Genomic DNA, 16,230 nt, shown 5'->3' with positions numbered 1-16,230 from the left:
GAACGCTAATCCGCGAATTCGCTACAATCAACAAGAGCAGTTTTCTAAACAACAACAAACTAAGCAACTACTACAAACTGAGATGTTTTCCTCCTTTTATAAGATTTTAAAATCACGCGCTAGAATTTTCCAGTACTTTCTCGAAATCAAAAAGAGATATTTATTTATTTAATGCACGCGCTCTTGTAATTTCAATTTTACGGCTTAGCTTTCTTTTAATATTCGTCACGCGCTGCACTGCGCGAGAAATAAAATCATTTAATTTGTAATTGAACTAACATTAGCTTTTTAAATACCAAATTCGTAACAAACTCATTCTGGATGATCATGTGTTTTCTGGCTCTGACATTGTTCAGTTGATAAACTTTCTGTTGAGAAATAGAACTCAAAAACCTTTTGCCTTTGAACAGTTTAAAAATGTACTGAATGTTAACAACTTTCCTCAAGACTTTGTGAAAAACAAACATTTAATGAATGTAAAAACTATGTATGCTAGACCTAAAAGAAACGCATCTTCCAAACTATGGCTGAAATTGTAATGATACGTGAATAAATGTAATGGCTGATCATTGGTGTTGTATTTCTTTCTAATTAAGTTAACATAATTTTTGAAAATAAAATATGACAATTATTTTCTAGCAAAACCTTTCATGCCATTCTTTGAAAAAAGAAAAACACAATTTTATCATTCAAACTTCTGTTTATTTTTTTCTAAATAAGTTTTCTTTTATACACATACAAATGCATGATTCTGCATATATATATATATTTACATACAAAATTTCATTTTCAGGTAAGGTTCTAACATAAACATAAAAAGTTCTTCTTCAATATACTAATGACCATACGGCAATGTGCTCAAGTCTTTTTGAATTACCCGTTTGTCTAATACAATTCTGTACAGTTTTGTTTCCGGTTTATTCACCACCTTTCTTCTCTTCGCTTCTCGGGTGATTTTGGAGGGGTTGTGGAGAGAGATGATCTCACTTCGGTAGAGGCTGCAGACCAGACTTTTAATGGCTTCAAAATTCAGCAACTGAGAATTGCGAAAGTTCAAGGAAAATCCTCGGACTTTGCAACAAGTTTTCCCACTGGCCGTCTGGTATGCGTAGTTTTTCGGTCCTCCTGAAAAAATAAAACATCATGAGAAAAAAAGATAATAATAAAAAAACATGCATTAAACATTTTTGGTACACATTAAATAAAGAACTTTTTAAAGGTCCTTACCAGAGACGAAGGTTTTAATGACATCTCCATCCAGTTCATCCGTGAACTCTCCAAGAAAATTTCCTAACGGGGGATCATTTCTTCCATTTGATGCATATATTATGGAGTCTGTGTCGTGATACAGGACATCTCGACCCAATTTTTCCATTTCACTATACAGCTTGAGACGAGCCCAAGCTGTTGTGAACGTCGTTAGGAAAATGTTGGTCGAGGCATCCTGCGGCACAAACTCTTTCGCAGACTCCCAGGAAATGGCAGCCACCTCAGGCGTGGGCAGAAAGACATCTTTGATCTGAAAATAGAAGAGTCATGAGTTAACAGTTCAAAATAGTTATGAGTTAACAGTTTGAAACACACTAAGCTTATATGTGGATAAAATCGATAAGAAAACTTACTTTTTTAGTAGGATCCGCCAACATCTTATTAAAGTCTGGCACCGTATGTACGTAGGTCAGTTGCGCTTTGTTGACGTTCATGCCCCATCTGAAACAAAAATTCAACATAAATCACAAAGAATTAAAAATGTTTACAAAAAATTTAAGTCCAAAAGAAATCATCTTACCTGCCCCAGAAACTGTTTAGGGCCAACTTGGCAACTTGTCGACGCCCAGGGTTCTTGGAAATCTTTTCAGCTTCCAACTTGACGCCCTCTCTTTCTTCATACTGGCGAATGTACTTCAGTCTGGCTTCTTCCGTCACACACTCCGAAGGCCATCCGCTACTTTCCTGCTTGATCTTCAGAAACAGATCAATGTATGATCTGAACAGAGAAGTAGACGATGCCTGGAAATGGTACACTTCGTAAATCTAGAAAATAAAAAATTTTTAAAAGTAACCTCTGAAACTAAATAAAGATTAAAATAATCTTTGAGTACTTACATGTGTGACGCGGTAACATTTCTTTTTCGCCAGTTTGACTTCCTCCGTTACCCACGTTCCGACAAGAGCTCGCTCGTCGTCTGTGTGGGTACACGGAGTCTGCAGTTGAAGAAGGGCGCAAGTCCGACACAGGGGGAACATCAGCTTCTTCCGGCACCGATAGGGCAGTACCGGAAGATACAGATTCCGTGGAGGAATCACTCGGCATTGGATAATTCCAAAATAATCTTCCACATCTCTAAAGCTTTCCGTGATGATTGTTGGATGTCCCACAGGGTAGACGCAATATTTGTTCACCTGTGAAATAAAACAAAAAGTCAAAAAACATACATAAAAATCAGAAAAAACACATCATCCATGAAAAGGTTTTAAAATAATAAAAAAGTACGAACCCATGGATAGAGGGATGTGAAATCCACATATTTAGCGTTTCCCTCTAGGAACAATTTGAGGGCATTGGTCCGTCCTCCGAAAAATGAGTCTCGAGGATTAAGGCGGTCCCTCAGATGGTGTTGCTCCAGGAAAGCTTGGAGATCCGGATTTTCCTCTTTTTCTCTCTGAAACTCATGCTCCCACATTTCTATGACGTGGAAACCCTGGGTGCGAAGCTTTCGTGTGGTCTCTTCCGTTTTCTCTCGCAACGTTGTCATGGAAACTCCTTTTAGTGGATGAATGACATCACCGTCATAACAGGAACTACACCCGTGGAAGAAACAGCCCTAAAATAATACAAATATATTAATAGTGTTCCACATGTAAATTAAACATTAAAAGTGTAAAATCATTAAAAAAAATCATATAGAAATATAATTTACTTTTTACATACCTGAAACTGATAGACGGTTTGTGTTGCTTGGCAGAAACCATCTACCGAGACTCCGGTGATTCTGTGCTCTCCGGCTCCGTTCAAAGCGTGTTGAATGGCAATACCTTCCGAAGCAGCAACAAAGTCTAACCACCGGATCGAATCAGGGCTGTAATTCGTTGAGTTGACGTAGCCGTGTGTGGGCACCATGGCAATCGTGTTGGGCTGAATGTGGCCACTCCGATACGTTGCCATACAGGCTGACGCAATGGTAACGTATCTGAAAAGAAATTAAAAGGATGGTATGAGACACTAAACATAACATAATTGTAAACATGATTAGAACAGAATGAGAAAATAACTTACAGGAATGGATCCACACCCGCCACATCCAAAAACTGGGCTCGAAACTCCAGACAACAGCGGCGAAGAATATCCACGTCCCATCTAAGAATATAAAAAGAAAATGTTAAATATACGAAACATAAAATATAAAATTAAAGCAAGGAAAAAGGAAAAAAACATACCTGCAATAGGCCAGCATCTCGTCTTGAAAATTGAACACATCCCCCTTGTGTTTCTCATGCCAGGACAGAAATGCCTGTCAGGCTGAAGTGCTCATGGTATCCGGGCTGTAATAGTGGGGGTCCGGTAGCGGTCCGACATAACTCTGGTTTTCCCTCGAGTTAAAGAGATGAGGGAAGTATCCTTTCTTTAACTCCCTGAGACCGAAGCACCCCTGTAGTTTGGCCAACGCCATCGGTAAAAAGTTTAACGAGTCTATGACCCGAATGTTGAGACTGGGGTGTCTTACACTCATGATCATAGACCCGTTAGGGATCACCTCCGGCGCTGTGCCTTGCTCCAGGAGCCAGGCCATCACGAACTGTCCGTCAAACCTGTAAGTAAAAAAAAACATGAATAATATTGAAAAAATAGTCGTACTTAAAAAGCATGCAAACTATGGTATTTTTAACTTACCCTTTCATGTTGTGTGCCACGGCGGTGAAGCCCTTGTGCTCTGTAGAGAACAGCCAGGCGCAGAAGTTTCGACATGCCGCGTATCCTGGAAACACTTTTTCTGTGCCGTCGGCATACTGAGCCACCGCGAAATTTACGAGATGCTCCCCCGAAGACTGGTCCGTTTCAAAGTCAAAGAAAATGAGCTTATTCTCGGACTTCTTCGGAGCAACACGTCGCAAATAGCAACGGTGCTCAGCAGCCACGACAAACTGGTTGCAAGAAGGGCATTTCGTGGTGCCACACCTATGCAACTCTTTAGGGCAATCCCGCCTCCGGATCACTTGGCAGCATTCTCTGCACTGGTATACCTATAACGAAAATTTCAAAATATTTAAACATACGATAGATAAACATTTAAATTATTTAAACGAGAAATTTGCATATATATTGATTTAGATGAATAATTTCAGAATACTTACTCTATCGCAAAGCGAAAATTCTTGATTTCCAGTCAGGGCTTTGTGTGCTTCAAAGCAGGCATGGGATCGGCAAAGGCGATCACAATTCTGGCATCGTTGGGGCTGGCCCGGAAAGCAGTCGGTCCTCAAGCATATGGGACAGGCATTGGCACATCTATGACTTTCAGGCATTTGGTAGGCCTTTTCACAGGTTGTGCAATAATGGTTGCTGCCGAAAAATCCTTTCAGAGATTTGATGACGTCGTAATGTCCACCGTGGAGCCACAAATTGATCCGCTGAGGCCTCTCTTTGCCTTTATAGACCACCTAAAACATAGACAAACATTTTCTCTTAAAAGTAATCTTGAACTATTTATAAATCCATTTTTAACATCTAAAAATTACCTGCACATTTAATTTTTCCAAGTTAATTATACATGGAAATGAAATGCATGCATAAAATACAAATTTAACCGAAAATAAAAATTTTTACAAGTTATATTTTTAACATCTAAACGAACTGCAGAAAGTAAGTTTAAAATTTTGTCAAAAATAAAACCTTTTTCCAAGTTATATTTTTAACGTCTAAATAAATTGCATGCATAAAATAAAAAATAATTTGAAAAGTAATCTAAAAATAAAAATTCACCATGCATGTAAATTTACAAGTTATACATGGAAACGAATTGCATGCATAAAATACAAATTTAATAAATATAAAATTATTTTACGAGATATATTTTTTAACATGTAAATGAATTGCATAAAATAAGTTTAAAATTTTTATCAAAAATAAAACATTTTTACAAGTTATATTTTTAAGGTGGAAATGAAAAAGTCATCATGCAGAAACTTTAAAAATAATTCAAAAATCGAACAATTTAGAAATCAATTTTTAGCCGTTATATTTTTAACATGGATAAACAATATGCATGAACAAATATTAATCTTAAAATTTAAAGTAAAATAAATTTTCAGCCTGCATTCAGTTTTGTCAAGCTATATTTTTCAACGCATAAACAAAATGAAAGTATCACCAATAAATACATAAACTTTAATACAAAAACTGTTTAAGATTAATTTTAAAAATCATACCAAAATAAATTTTTTTCATTCACAATTTGACAAATAAACAAAATGGAACTAAAATCATATTACGATTTTAAAATAAATAAATATGTAGAAAAAATTCAGGTAATTTCAAAGCTAATATTTACAAGCAGAAATATCTTGAGACAAAAATTGACTTACCCTATTCAAATTTTCCGAAGAGAACACTGCAATTTGTGTGTCGAAGTGCTCTTCAAATATGGCAATTTCTACAAAAGTGCAAGGGCCTAAAGATACATTCGCATCCAAATGAAGTTCCCTTGCGCGGTTCATCAGAGTTGGATTACGCCGATCTCTCAATGCATTAATGGCCCTCGTGTCCTTGTTCAAATGCGCCAAGGCATAAACAATAGCTTTGGCACAGCACAGTCCTTCCTCGTCGTATGGAATAGACAGAATGGACTGTTTCCTTAATCTGTCCATGGAGATGTTGACTACTTTCCTATTTCGTCCGGCACCCACAGGGCGTTTTATGGTGATCACATCAACTGCAAATCCCGTATCCAGTTCAATTTTGTCTTTAGACTGCAACACTTTCATCACGGCAGCCAGAATCTTTTCAACTGTTAAAGTCGAAACTGCCATCAGGGACGTGCTAATCGGCTTATCCAACCCATCTGCTTGGATACAGAATCGGATGAGGTCTGATGGGCCCAGATTTGCTGTTGTCCGGCGAATAAGTTGCTCAAACAACTCCCGGACGGTGTCAGGAATTCGGACCATCGGGATGCCTTGCACGTTCTGAGGCAGCCGTTCCATATCTATACTGGCGCGCAAGGTAATCTCCTCGGTCTGATATTTATGGTTCCGTCGACGAGACTTCTCTGTGAGTACAATCGCCTCATCAATCTGGAAAAAAATAAATAAGTTTCAGTAATAATTAAACATTTTCAAAATACATTATTTTAATAAATCATGCAAGAAAAGAAAAATATATACCGATCGTTCATTCGAAGCAGCCATATACACAGGGCCATGAGCTGATGAGGAAGAAGTCTAAAAATAAATACATTAATTTTAGTACTAAGAAAAAAGTATTCTAGCAGAATCTAAAAATGCTGAAATACTTAAATAAAGATATACTTAAATATTTACCTCAAATCCGGAACCCACTTGATAATACAAGGGTAGATCCATAGGATTTTCCAGAAAAATCTGATCCACTTCATCGATTAACTATCAAAATAAAATAAAATTTGTTTAAAATACATTCAAATAGTAATAAAATACGTTAAATAAAAAAGTGCGTTAAAAATACGTGTAAAAACTTACATCGTCATCTGAGTCCCGAAAAGGAAGGTCAGGATCTTCAAACAGGACCTAACAATTAAAAATTTAAATAAATAAAACATTCAAAAAGAAATAAAATTCGTAAAAATAAGAAATAAATTCGTCTAGATTAAAATAGTAATCTAGACATTAAGTACAAGCGAAAAAATACTTACATTAGATGCAGAATAAGTTCGTTTAGCAGACATCGTGTACAAGAAAACGAAATGGCGCAGGAAAATGACAGAGTCAAAATGACGTTCACTCAGCAAGAATCAGAGTAGAAATGATGAAATCGTGAAAGCGAGCGAATTTATAGGCGATGTATAAGAAACAAACACGCTGATTGGCTGAAATAAGATAGAAAATATTAGTGAGAATCTGATTGGTTGTTAAGATTGTATACGTTCGCCACGGCGGATGTAGAAAGCGTGAAGCGGTTTCGACAGGCTGCAACGTGAAAGAGATGACGTTTGCCTGTTTTCCCCACCCAGCCTATTGACGTCATGGTGATTTTCACTCCAAACGGAAAAATAACAGGTTTGATAACATGAAGGGCTTAGCTGAGCGGTAAAGCGCTAGACTCCCATCCCAGAGATAGCGAGTTCGAATCTCAGCCGTGGAGTTACTTTTAAAATTCAGGGAAAATAATATTAAATTCATTAAAAAGTATTAAAAATATAATGTAATCAATTAAAACTAATTAAAAATAATGACGGATTAAATAATTAAAAAGGATGATTCACAATTAAATAACGAAACATAATTAAAAATAATGAATAAAAATGATTAAACACTTAAAATAATAAATTAAAACGTATATCACAAAGAATAAAAACGAAACTTTGATGATGTCATTCCATGATGTGGTACAAGATGGCGCTGGTGTCGTCACTTCCGGAGAAATCCAAGATGGCGGAGGCCACGATTTTCTGTGACGTCACTTCCGGTTGTCACGTGATCCAAGGTGGCGGAGGCGGCACATCAAAGGAACGCCCGCATTGCGGCATTTATTGTTCTCTTACGTCATCTATTGTTATATTACGTCATGGCGGCATCCTTTGACCGCACGGTTACCTCCGCTTACTACTAACGTAGGTGTTCGCAAGATTACGAATTGCGTTCGCATGAGATGACAGAGTCATCAGTTATATAGTCAAAAAGAGATCTAGAGAAATTCTCGATTTCAAAAGGAAAATTTAAAATCATATCGAAGAAAACTCACAGGAAAAAATGCAGGTGCAGGCTACTCCGACATCGGGGAAAAAAAATGGCAAAGGTTCCTTCAGAAAAGTAAAGGAAGAAAGAAGGAGATGCTTGCTGACTAAAGGGAATAAGTAACCCGGCAGGCCTTTAAAATGGACACTAAAGTCATTACTGAACTAATCAAAATTCTGTGATCGTAATGAAAAGATTTTAGATTTTACCATTTTTTTTGGTGATTTTTTCTGTAATGCAAAGAGTTTTTATAATTATTTCATCAACTCTTTTTACGAATATTATTTAACGTCTAATAATCCTCTACGGGTTCCTGCCATAGTTAATGACAGGGTGAGCAGAAATTATTATATCTTCCACAAAGAAAGTTTATGGAACGCTAATTTTATTGCTTAGAGAAACTGTCTTAGATTTCGAAGAAAAATGACGTAACTAACCTTAATTTTTATTTGCTTTTAATTAACAGAGAAACGTCTGACAAGAATAATGGGTTAGTAAGCAACTACAGACACCAGTATATCGTAAGTTGTTAGAAAAATAAATGCTGCACATTTCTTTTTTATGAAATTATATTACAAAAAGTGGAAAATATAAATTGAAAGTATAATTTTCTTTGAGGCCTTCTGAGATATAAATATTTCACCAAAGAGTACAGAGAGCAAAGAGTACAGCACTCAAGTGGATGAGAGATAGCTACTGAATTATATCCTTTCCAAGTCATAAACTTGTTATTGAATGCACATAATTACTGAAATTGGAAGTTCGTTGAAAAATGGATAAATTTATTATGGAAATTTTATTACGTTTTTCTCGTAAAAAGATCAAAAGTGTTCTCTAATTACCTTCAATTTTATTCACAAAATCGTTGCTTCTGCGCTTATAAAATATGAGCTCTTGTATCCTTTGCTTTAAATTTAAAGAAAAGATACAGATTTTTCTTGTTAGAATGCAATAGTTTAGATAAAATCAAATTATATAGGAGGGAGAGGAACGATAGTTCTATAAAATTCTGAAATTACACTCGTAAACCTTCTTCAAGTATGTCGTTCTCCTTGGCGATTAATTTTATGTTTAATTCTCCATGTTATTAGCAAAATTTACCTAATGCACATCGTCAGCATTCTGTATTTCCTTAGTATTATATGTGAGTACTCGCACTTCGGATGTACATCTGTGCGTACGCCTATTTCATGTTGTACTCGTATTTTGAATTATTCTACTTGAAATTTTTTTAAAATATGTAAACACATTTTCTTAAATCTTCATGCATTTTCAGGTTTCATAGATAAAGCTCCTATTACAAGAAGTCCACTTTTAATCAGCACGAAGATAGAATGTGGAAATTCCCTGAAAAAAGTAATTCCTTTTGACTTGAATAAATATTCCTCTTCACATTAGCATCTGTAAAATCGTACCTTCAGTTTTATTTTTCTATAACCCTTCTCATTACTTTATATATCTACGCACACAAAACATGTATAAGTGAAGCTATATTCCAAAATTTTTATCTAAAATATTTTTAAATACGTATTTGTTTCCTTTAGGAATTTAAAACTCTGCATTATAAACAGCAGTTGAAGGAAGATGATGTTTTGCTAGATATTTTAAGTAAGTTTTTTGACTCACATATTAAATGTTTAATTTACTAATTTTATCATATATTTTGACAAATATATTTATATAAATACTTATTCTTAAACTTATTTTATCAAAAATAATTTCTTATTATTAGTCCAGATGGGCTTTGTCCCTGAAGCACTAGTGTTTTCGTTTTGCGATTTTGCGTCAATTCACTACAAACGGCGAATCACTTTTCAAACTGTTCCCACAAAGTATTATCGCCCTGTGTTATATTTAAAGAAATTAAATAATGAAAAATCTGCAGAAACGTATATATATTTCTCGCATTGTGATAAAACAACGGTACATAGAGCCATCAAATTTTGAATATGGGCATGTGGAAGACCAAATTTGAAATTTGGAATTTGTTTTATTATCGATTTTCTATTTTGTAAGACTTAGCGAATTTTTGATTAACGAACTCAAGGATTTCAAAGCGAGCAATGGCAAAGTTGTACAGAGAAAACATTTTTATCTCCAGCGCATGAGTCTCTGTATCGAGAATTCTAAAGATATGCTCATTTTAAAACTATTTTGCGATATTGCTATTGAAATTAATTTTATGGTTTAAGTGCAAAGAATATGATATTTAATAAATAAATGTAACACACAAAATGTTAAAAAACTCCCCTTTGGACGTAATTTAAAATCTGAAACATTTCAGATTTTTTTAATAATTTATTCATGAATGAACAAAAAGAAATATTTCATCTTCCTCTGTATCCGTCAGCAAACTATTTTAGCAAGTTCAGCTGCAAATGTTAACAAACTGTAAATAAGAGCATGCACTACGAAGAAAAAGTTAGAGTAATCAAAGTAAATTTCACACAGAAGAAGTAAGATGCAACAGATCATCCGCGTAAGAAGACAGTGTGAGTTTACGTTTATGGCAATTATTATCTGTCTAATTCTAAATTACTTTTGACTTTACTGTTCGCTAATTTATCAACACTAGACTGTGAAATAAATTGTTGCACAGTTTTTAGCCTGACCACATAGTAGATTTCAGTGTAACTCCTGAAAAACAATTTTAAGCTAAGTTCTTACTATACCTCAGATTATTTCAGAATCAGTCGCCTACCTTCACAAATCCCAAAAAACATTGAAAATTCGGTTTCTGATATGGTTTGATTATTTCATTTGTAAAGAGACTTAGAAAGTGATCTTAACAAAGTTTAAAAAAAAAGAGAGGGTTAGTTTTAACCCTCTTTATGTATAAGGTATTTCTCCCGCCTTCTTAACATGCCTTTGTCATGTAATGGTCAGCACACTGGCGGGTATTCGAGAGGTTTGAGTCCCAGCGAAGGATAGCTCATTTTTCAAGTCTCCTCCTTCGAAATAATCTAATGTCTCTACATATGGTCAGGCTCATAACACTTTTGTGAATATATTTCTCATTAAGACTATTGCATTTTTGATATAGCAAAAATTTTATTTCTTATTCGATCAACATTTGTTTTTGTTTTGATTATCTTAAACGTTTTACAGATTTTATTACACCTGCATCTAGTCCTAGAACTTCTTCCCGGGGATCACCTTCCAACTCGCTTGCTTCGGGTTATATATCGGCCCCCTCACCTGTTTCCTTTGAAAGCTTGAAAGCACCGAAATATGGATATTCTTCGGAATAAGTATGCTATTCTCTTTTTCAGTCTTGAAATTTTATTTTATATCTTTTGTAGCAAAAGAAAACTACAAACCTTGCTTATGTTTTTAAAGAGCCAAATATACAACTTTTTATGTTTTTCTTAAATAGCATATTATATTTAAAAAAACGAAATTGAGATTTTTTTTCCTGATTGTGCTACCAGGAATTTTCTTTAAAGTTACATTTCAACAATGAACACAATTAATACTTCGCTTAAAATTTTCACAAATACAATACGTTGCCAATTATCCGACCTTCAGTTATCCGAATTGCCCAATAATCCAAAATTGCAAAACAGAATATTTTAGAATGAAGTCCCTGTATAAAGGTTACGACGATTTACTTACTGGGAAAGTTTGTTCATTATGAAAAAATAGCAGTTGATTTTTCTTTATCTTTCTTTTTCCTTTCTTTTCTCCCTCCCCCCTTTTTTTGTACAAATTGGAAATGATGCTACTGAAATGTTAGAAGTAAAATAAAAGTAATAAATGGTGAAGATCGAGTATTTGTAAATGACAAAAGAGATATAAAGATAACAAAACGGATATGACGGATGCATTCTTTATCAAAAATGCCTAATATCAATATTATCATAAACGTGATGTTTCTGGATAAAGAATTTTAACTGACACCTGGGTAATTACAAATTACACGATACTAAAGAAAATTAATTAATTTTAAGTGAAGGCAGACCTAATTTACCTATGCTCAGGTGTAAGGCCTTGCTTTTCTGCTACGAAAACAAGGAACATCAGCGCTGACGGGGGCTTTCTGTTACGGAAACAAGGAACATCAGTGCTGAAAAGACCCTGAGACTAGATCCCTTGATTGTCTTAATCGGGCCTTGATGAGGAAGATTTCTGCAATATTTGCACCTCACATACAACATGTGCTCATTGTGGAATACTTCTGGCAAAACAAACAGACAAAAAACGGGGAATGGAGAATCCAATTAGATCGCCCCTGTCATTTTTATTTTCTTTCTTTTTTGTACTTTCTGGCTATTTGTAAAATTAAAAGTGTCCCTGTAAAGAGGATATTTCCTAATACAGTGGAGCATTGTTTATATGTCTTTCAAGGGAACATTCATAAACGACGTATAAATAAGAAAGACGCATAAACGAAATTTTTTCACGATGTGCAACAAATATACATTAGTTGTACAACTGTAATACTATTAACGTTCTAATGATATTAAACAATTTTATTTTCGTACTTTCAATTTTTTTTAAATATTAACTATGTTCAAACGAATATAAAATCAATAATTAAAATAAATATTGAATTAATATTAATATTTTCAATAATTAAATAATTTTTATAGTGACTTTTAAAAAATGATATGAATTCCTATTTTTAAAATTATAAGAATTCAAATTTGTATGCGTAGTTACATAAAATTTAAAAAATTACAATTTAATTGTGAATTTTTTTTTAATTTGGTACTGTATTTGGTGTTTTACGTTTTTATACATCTTTGAAGTTTTAATGAAGATATTTTGAGGTTTTATGTATTCTTGCCTTGCCACGAATTGAGAACTGAATTAATTGAATGACAATAAGAATTTTGTTAACATTTTTCCCTGATTTTATTTGCATGTGAAGGAATTCAATATGTTGGCAGATGTGGATACAAATACTCTTACAAAGTATTTGTTACAAATTGAAAAAGAAGAATTGATTTCTGCAAATGATATACCCAAAAGAATTTTGAAAGAACTGCAGATCGTAATCAAGAAACGATTTCAAGGTATTTATAAGTTTTACAAAATTCCGGTATGTCTACTAACACACATATAACAAACGTTAATCATTCCTTTATTTCTCTTTATCCTAACTCAAAAAAAAAAAAAAAAAAAAAAAAAAAAAAAAAAAAAAAGTACTTTTAAACGGTAAGTCTTTTTTAATTGTAATCTGATTGAACTGTTTAATTGTAATCTGATTAGATGAATAAGGTTTCTAAAGTAACTTTTAATACAGAATGATATAAATGAGAGTAATATAAGTCTGTGAAGTTCGCACTTCTTTCTGCTCCGATAAAATATTACATATGTATTTAATATTTGTGATCAATCTAAAAAATATTTCTTCTGACCTTTAAATGCTTGAAGAACATTTAAGGTCGAGAACAAACGAACTATTATATCTTTTAATACCTATTTTAAGTTTATTCAGGAGAGGGTACCTAAAATTTGCTTGATTAAATTACTCTAAGTATATAACGTAAAACACTGAAGTATTTCACTATCGTTGTATACTAAGTAAATAAGTTATTCCTTGGCAGTTATATTATTAAATTATTTGCATGTAAATCTTAATGTTTCATAATTCGAAACTGAAGAAAAAACTTGCGCTAGCTTTTTCAGTGTAACTGATAGCTTTCAAGTTTTAAATGTTTCCATTTCTTTTGGAATATATATATACACTGGTGTGCAAAATTTAAGCAACAGGTGTTCTTTTTTGACATAAATCCACGAGATATCATCTGAGAGACATGAAATTCAGAAATAAGAGACAGCATATTGTATTTAAACGACGACGAAAGCATAATTGCGCAAAAATGAATACAATGCGAAGTGTATTCAGTACAGTATGGAATTAAACAAAAACAGGCTTTATTGAACTCATAGTATCGTTACACATGATTGTCTGTATAGGAGGAAGAACAACCAGCAGATGTTCCTTAGTATGGGATATGCCCTCCCCTTACTGCAATGGTTGCTTCTCACCGTCTCCCCATACTCAGCACTAGATTGTCCAACAGATCTTGAGGTGAGAGTGCCCATTCCTCAATCATCATCTGTTTCAGTTGTTGGGTGTTCGCTGGAGGATGTAATCGTGCCTCAAGGCGTCTTCCCAAAGCATCCCACACATGTTCTATGGGATTTAAATCAGGGGAGTACGCTGGCCAATCCATTCGAGTGATATCTTCACTTTTCAATGGCTGCTGAACAGCAGGAGTCCGGTGTGGCCGTGCACTATCATCCATAAAAACAAAGTCTGGTCCAATTGCACCTCGGAACAGACGCACATAGGGAAGGATCACCTCCTGACAATAGCGATCTCCGGTTACAGAAGTTCTGTCGAAAACGTGGAGCTCTGTCCGCCCGTTGAGCATAATGCCTTCCGAAACGAGATCTCCAGGACACCGTAACAGTCTCTTTCCGTGATGTTACTGAGATTAAACCGTATCCTGACCTCTCTCCAAATCAATTTGTGTTGAGAATCGCTTGTGGCACTAAAACGACTTTCATCCGTAAGAAGGACACGACTCCATTGATGAGATGCCTAGTTTTTGCGCTCCTTGCACCACTCTAAACGGTGGTGCCGATGGCCAACTTTCAAAGGGATGCAGCGTTCAGGACGGCAGGCGAATAGGCCATCTTTGTGAAGGTGTCTGGACACAGTAAACCACGACATTTGTCGCCGGTTGCTGTAAACAGTTGTTGAGCTGTAGAACTTGCTGATTGGTTTTGGGCTCTTTTCGCCTGTAGGACGATATATCGGTTATCTGCTGCAGTTGTTTTCCTGGAGCGGCCACCACCAGCCTTCCCAAGAGTTGTACCTATGGTTTGGAAGGCTTTCCAAGTCCGCGAAACGACATTTTTGTTGACTTCGAAATCTTCAGCCTCACTGGTCACACTACGCCCCTCCTCCAGCTTTCCGATGATTCTTCCACTCGTGAAGTCATCCAGATAATTTCTTCTAGCCATATTTCACGAAAAATTTCACTTGTACTTGCAGCGAATGTCTTTAATAGCGTCTTCGTCCTTCCTTTTATGGTAATCTCGAGTGCAGCGCACGCGTTTTGCGTACGATCACATAGCCTGTGATGTTTTTTTCCGGACATTTGCATATGCATGACCTTTCTACTGAATTGCGTAGAAATTGCACCTATAGCAAGAACTCCTTTTCTGCAACTGCATGGTTAACTGATTAAAATTTGCTTTGTTGCTTAAGTTTTGCACACCAGTGTATATATATAAAGAAAACTAGAAACATTTGAATTAAATTTAAATATAAATATATATATTTATATTTCATTATGAGACTCAAGTTTAGTCGAATTAACATTCTAAGAACCAAATCAAACTATCGGTATTTTCTCTGAAAGCTGATTAGATATACACTGTTTACCAGTGAGTGTTTGGACACCCATGTAAATACCATCTGCGGTCCTAATATACGCCTTTCCCTCCGCCATTCAATATCGTGTAGGAAGCAACAGTGCATTAGTCGCATCCAAGATGCCACCAAGTGCAGAGTTATCTGATTTTGAGAAACGTGTAATCGTCAGGTATCATAAAACGATCTTTAAGGAGCATATCTAGTGAGCTGATGAACACAAATTTGGCAGTGGCCTATGGGATTCAGAAGTGGAAGCCGAGCAGTGATTGTCGAAATGTGCCCCGAGACAGTAGACCCACGAAACTGGGAGGCAGGGATCGACGGATGCTGTCCAGAGAAATCCGAAAGAAACGCTCCCAACCGATGGTCCACATACTCCAGAAGATTCAACAGGCAACCGGGAGTGTTGTTTCGATGAATACCATCCGTGAAAAAGTACATCTACTTTGTTTTTCATGGTCGTGCTGCCTCCTATAAGCCTTTGATGACAACGTTCAACCGCACTGGTCGGTTACTGTGATTCAAGGCACGGCGATAGTGGACCGTTCATCAGTAGAAACGTGTTCTCTGGAGTAATGAATCAAGGTTCGCTCTCTCCCGTTCGGATGGCAAGGTCTGGGTCTGCAGAACGACTCCTTCCAGAATGAATTGTGGCCACAGTAAAGTTCAGCGGAAGTGGAACTATGATCTAGGATTGTTTCTTCTGGTGTGGACTGAGCCCTTGTAACAGCTGTTAAAATGCTATGTTTTCGTAAATAAGATGTTTCAGTTTGCTAATTTTTAAACGTGGTGCTTCAGTATTTGAAAAAGCATATTTTACAGTAACTTTATTGAAATGTGCACAGTCAAATTTAAGTAAAAACTATTTTTTATAACTTTTATGTAAAATTTACTCTCCTATACAT

General features: G+C 35.3%; 2 protein-coding genes across 3 annotated transcripts in view; one reads left to right on the top strand and one right to left on the bottom strand.

The window, feature by feature from the left end:
• LOC146993671 (uncharacterized) overlaps positions 1 to 12,935 on the top strand; it is a 127,508-nt gene extending 114,573 nt beyond the window's left edge. The window contains exons 3-6 of the mRNA XM_085827385.1: positions 9,206 to 9,285; positions 9,474 to 9,537; positions 11,038 to 11,180; positions 12,803 to 12,935. Coding sequence (XP_085683511.1) covers positions 9,206 to 9,285; positions 9,474 to 9,537; positions 11,038 to 11,180 — 287 coding nt within the window. The 3' untranslated portion in view covers positions 12,803 to 12,935. The remainder of the gene's footprint in view (positions 1 to 9,205; positions 9,286 to 9,473; positions 9,538 to 11,037; positions 11,181 to 12,802) is intronic.
• Positions 687 to 6,985, bottom strand: LOC118187172 (uncharacterized). Of its 2 annotated transcripts, none has more exons than XM_085827753.1 (9): positions 3,439 to 3,600; positions 3,278 to 3,358; positions 2,933 to 3,191; positions 2,499 to 2,825; positions 2,107 to 2,403; positions 1,790 to 2,034; positions 1,623 to 1,710; positions 1,228 to 1,519; positions 687 to 1,125 (listed from the first exon to the last, which is right to left on the bottom strand). In XM_085827753.1, exons 1-9 carry the CDS (start codon positions 3,453 to 3,455, stop codon positions 836 to 838), a joined length of 1,896 nt encoding a protein of 631 aa, XP_085683879.1. In that variant the 5' UTR covers positions 3,456 to 3,600; the 3' UTR covers positions 687 to 835. The 2 variants fall into 2 exon arrangements, 1 of the variants encoding a protein (XP_085683879.1); XR_015044452.1 differs by lacking the exons at positions 687 to 1,125; positions 1,228 to 1,519; positions 1,623 to 1,710; ... (2 more) ...; positions 2,499 to 2,825; positions 2,933 to 3,191 and adding exons at positions 3,893 to 4,242; positions 4,354 to 4,659; positions 5,584 to 6,291; ... (2 more) ...; positions 6,715 to 6,762; positions 6,888 to 6,985 and having other exon boundaries at positions 3,439 to 3,810.
• Positions 12,936 to 16,230: the final 3,295 nt, after the last annotated feature.

Source organism: Stegodyphus dumicola, chromosome 12 (genome assembly GCF_044657685.1).
Source record: "Stegodyphus dumicola isolate Sdum_Otavi_A_Nest chromosome 12, ASM4465768v1".
Classification (NCBI taxonomy): domain Eukaryota; kingdom Metazoa; phylum Arthropoda; class Arachnida; order Araneae; family Eresidae; genus Stegodyphus; species Stegodyphus dumicola.
The sequence above is the reverse complement of the archived record's forward strand: the minus strand, read 5'-3'. Positions and strand labels throughout refer to the sequence as shown.

Coding starts and splice junctions, on each gene's coding strand:
- LOC118187172 (XM_085827753.1), bottom strand. Junction 2,826..2,932: donor AAACCGTCTATCAGTTTCAG/GTATGTAAAAAG, acceptor GTATTATTTTAG/GGCTGTTTCTTCCACGGGTG. Junction 1,520..1,622: donor TGGCGGATCCTACTAAAAAA/GTAAGTTTTCTT, acceptor TTCTATTTTCAG/ATCAAAGATGTCTTTCTGCC.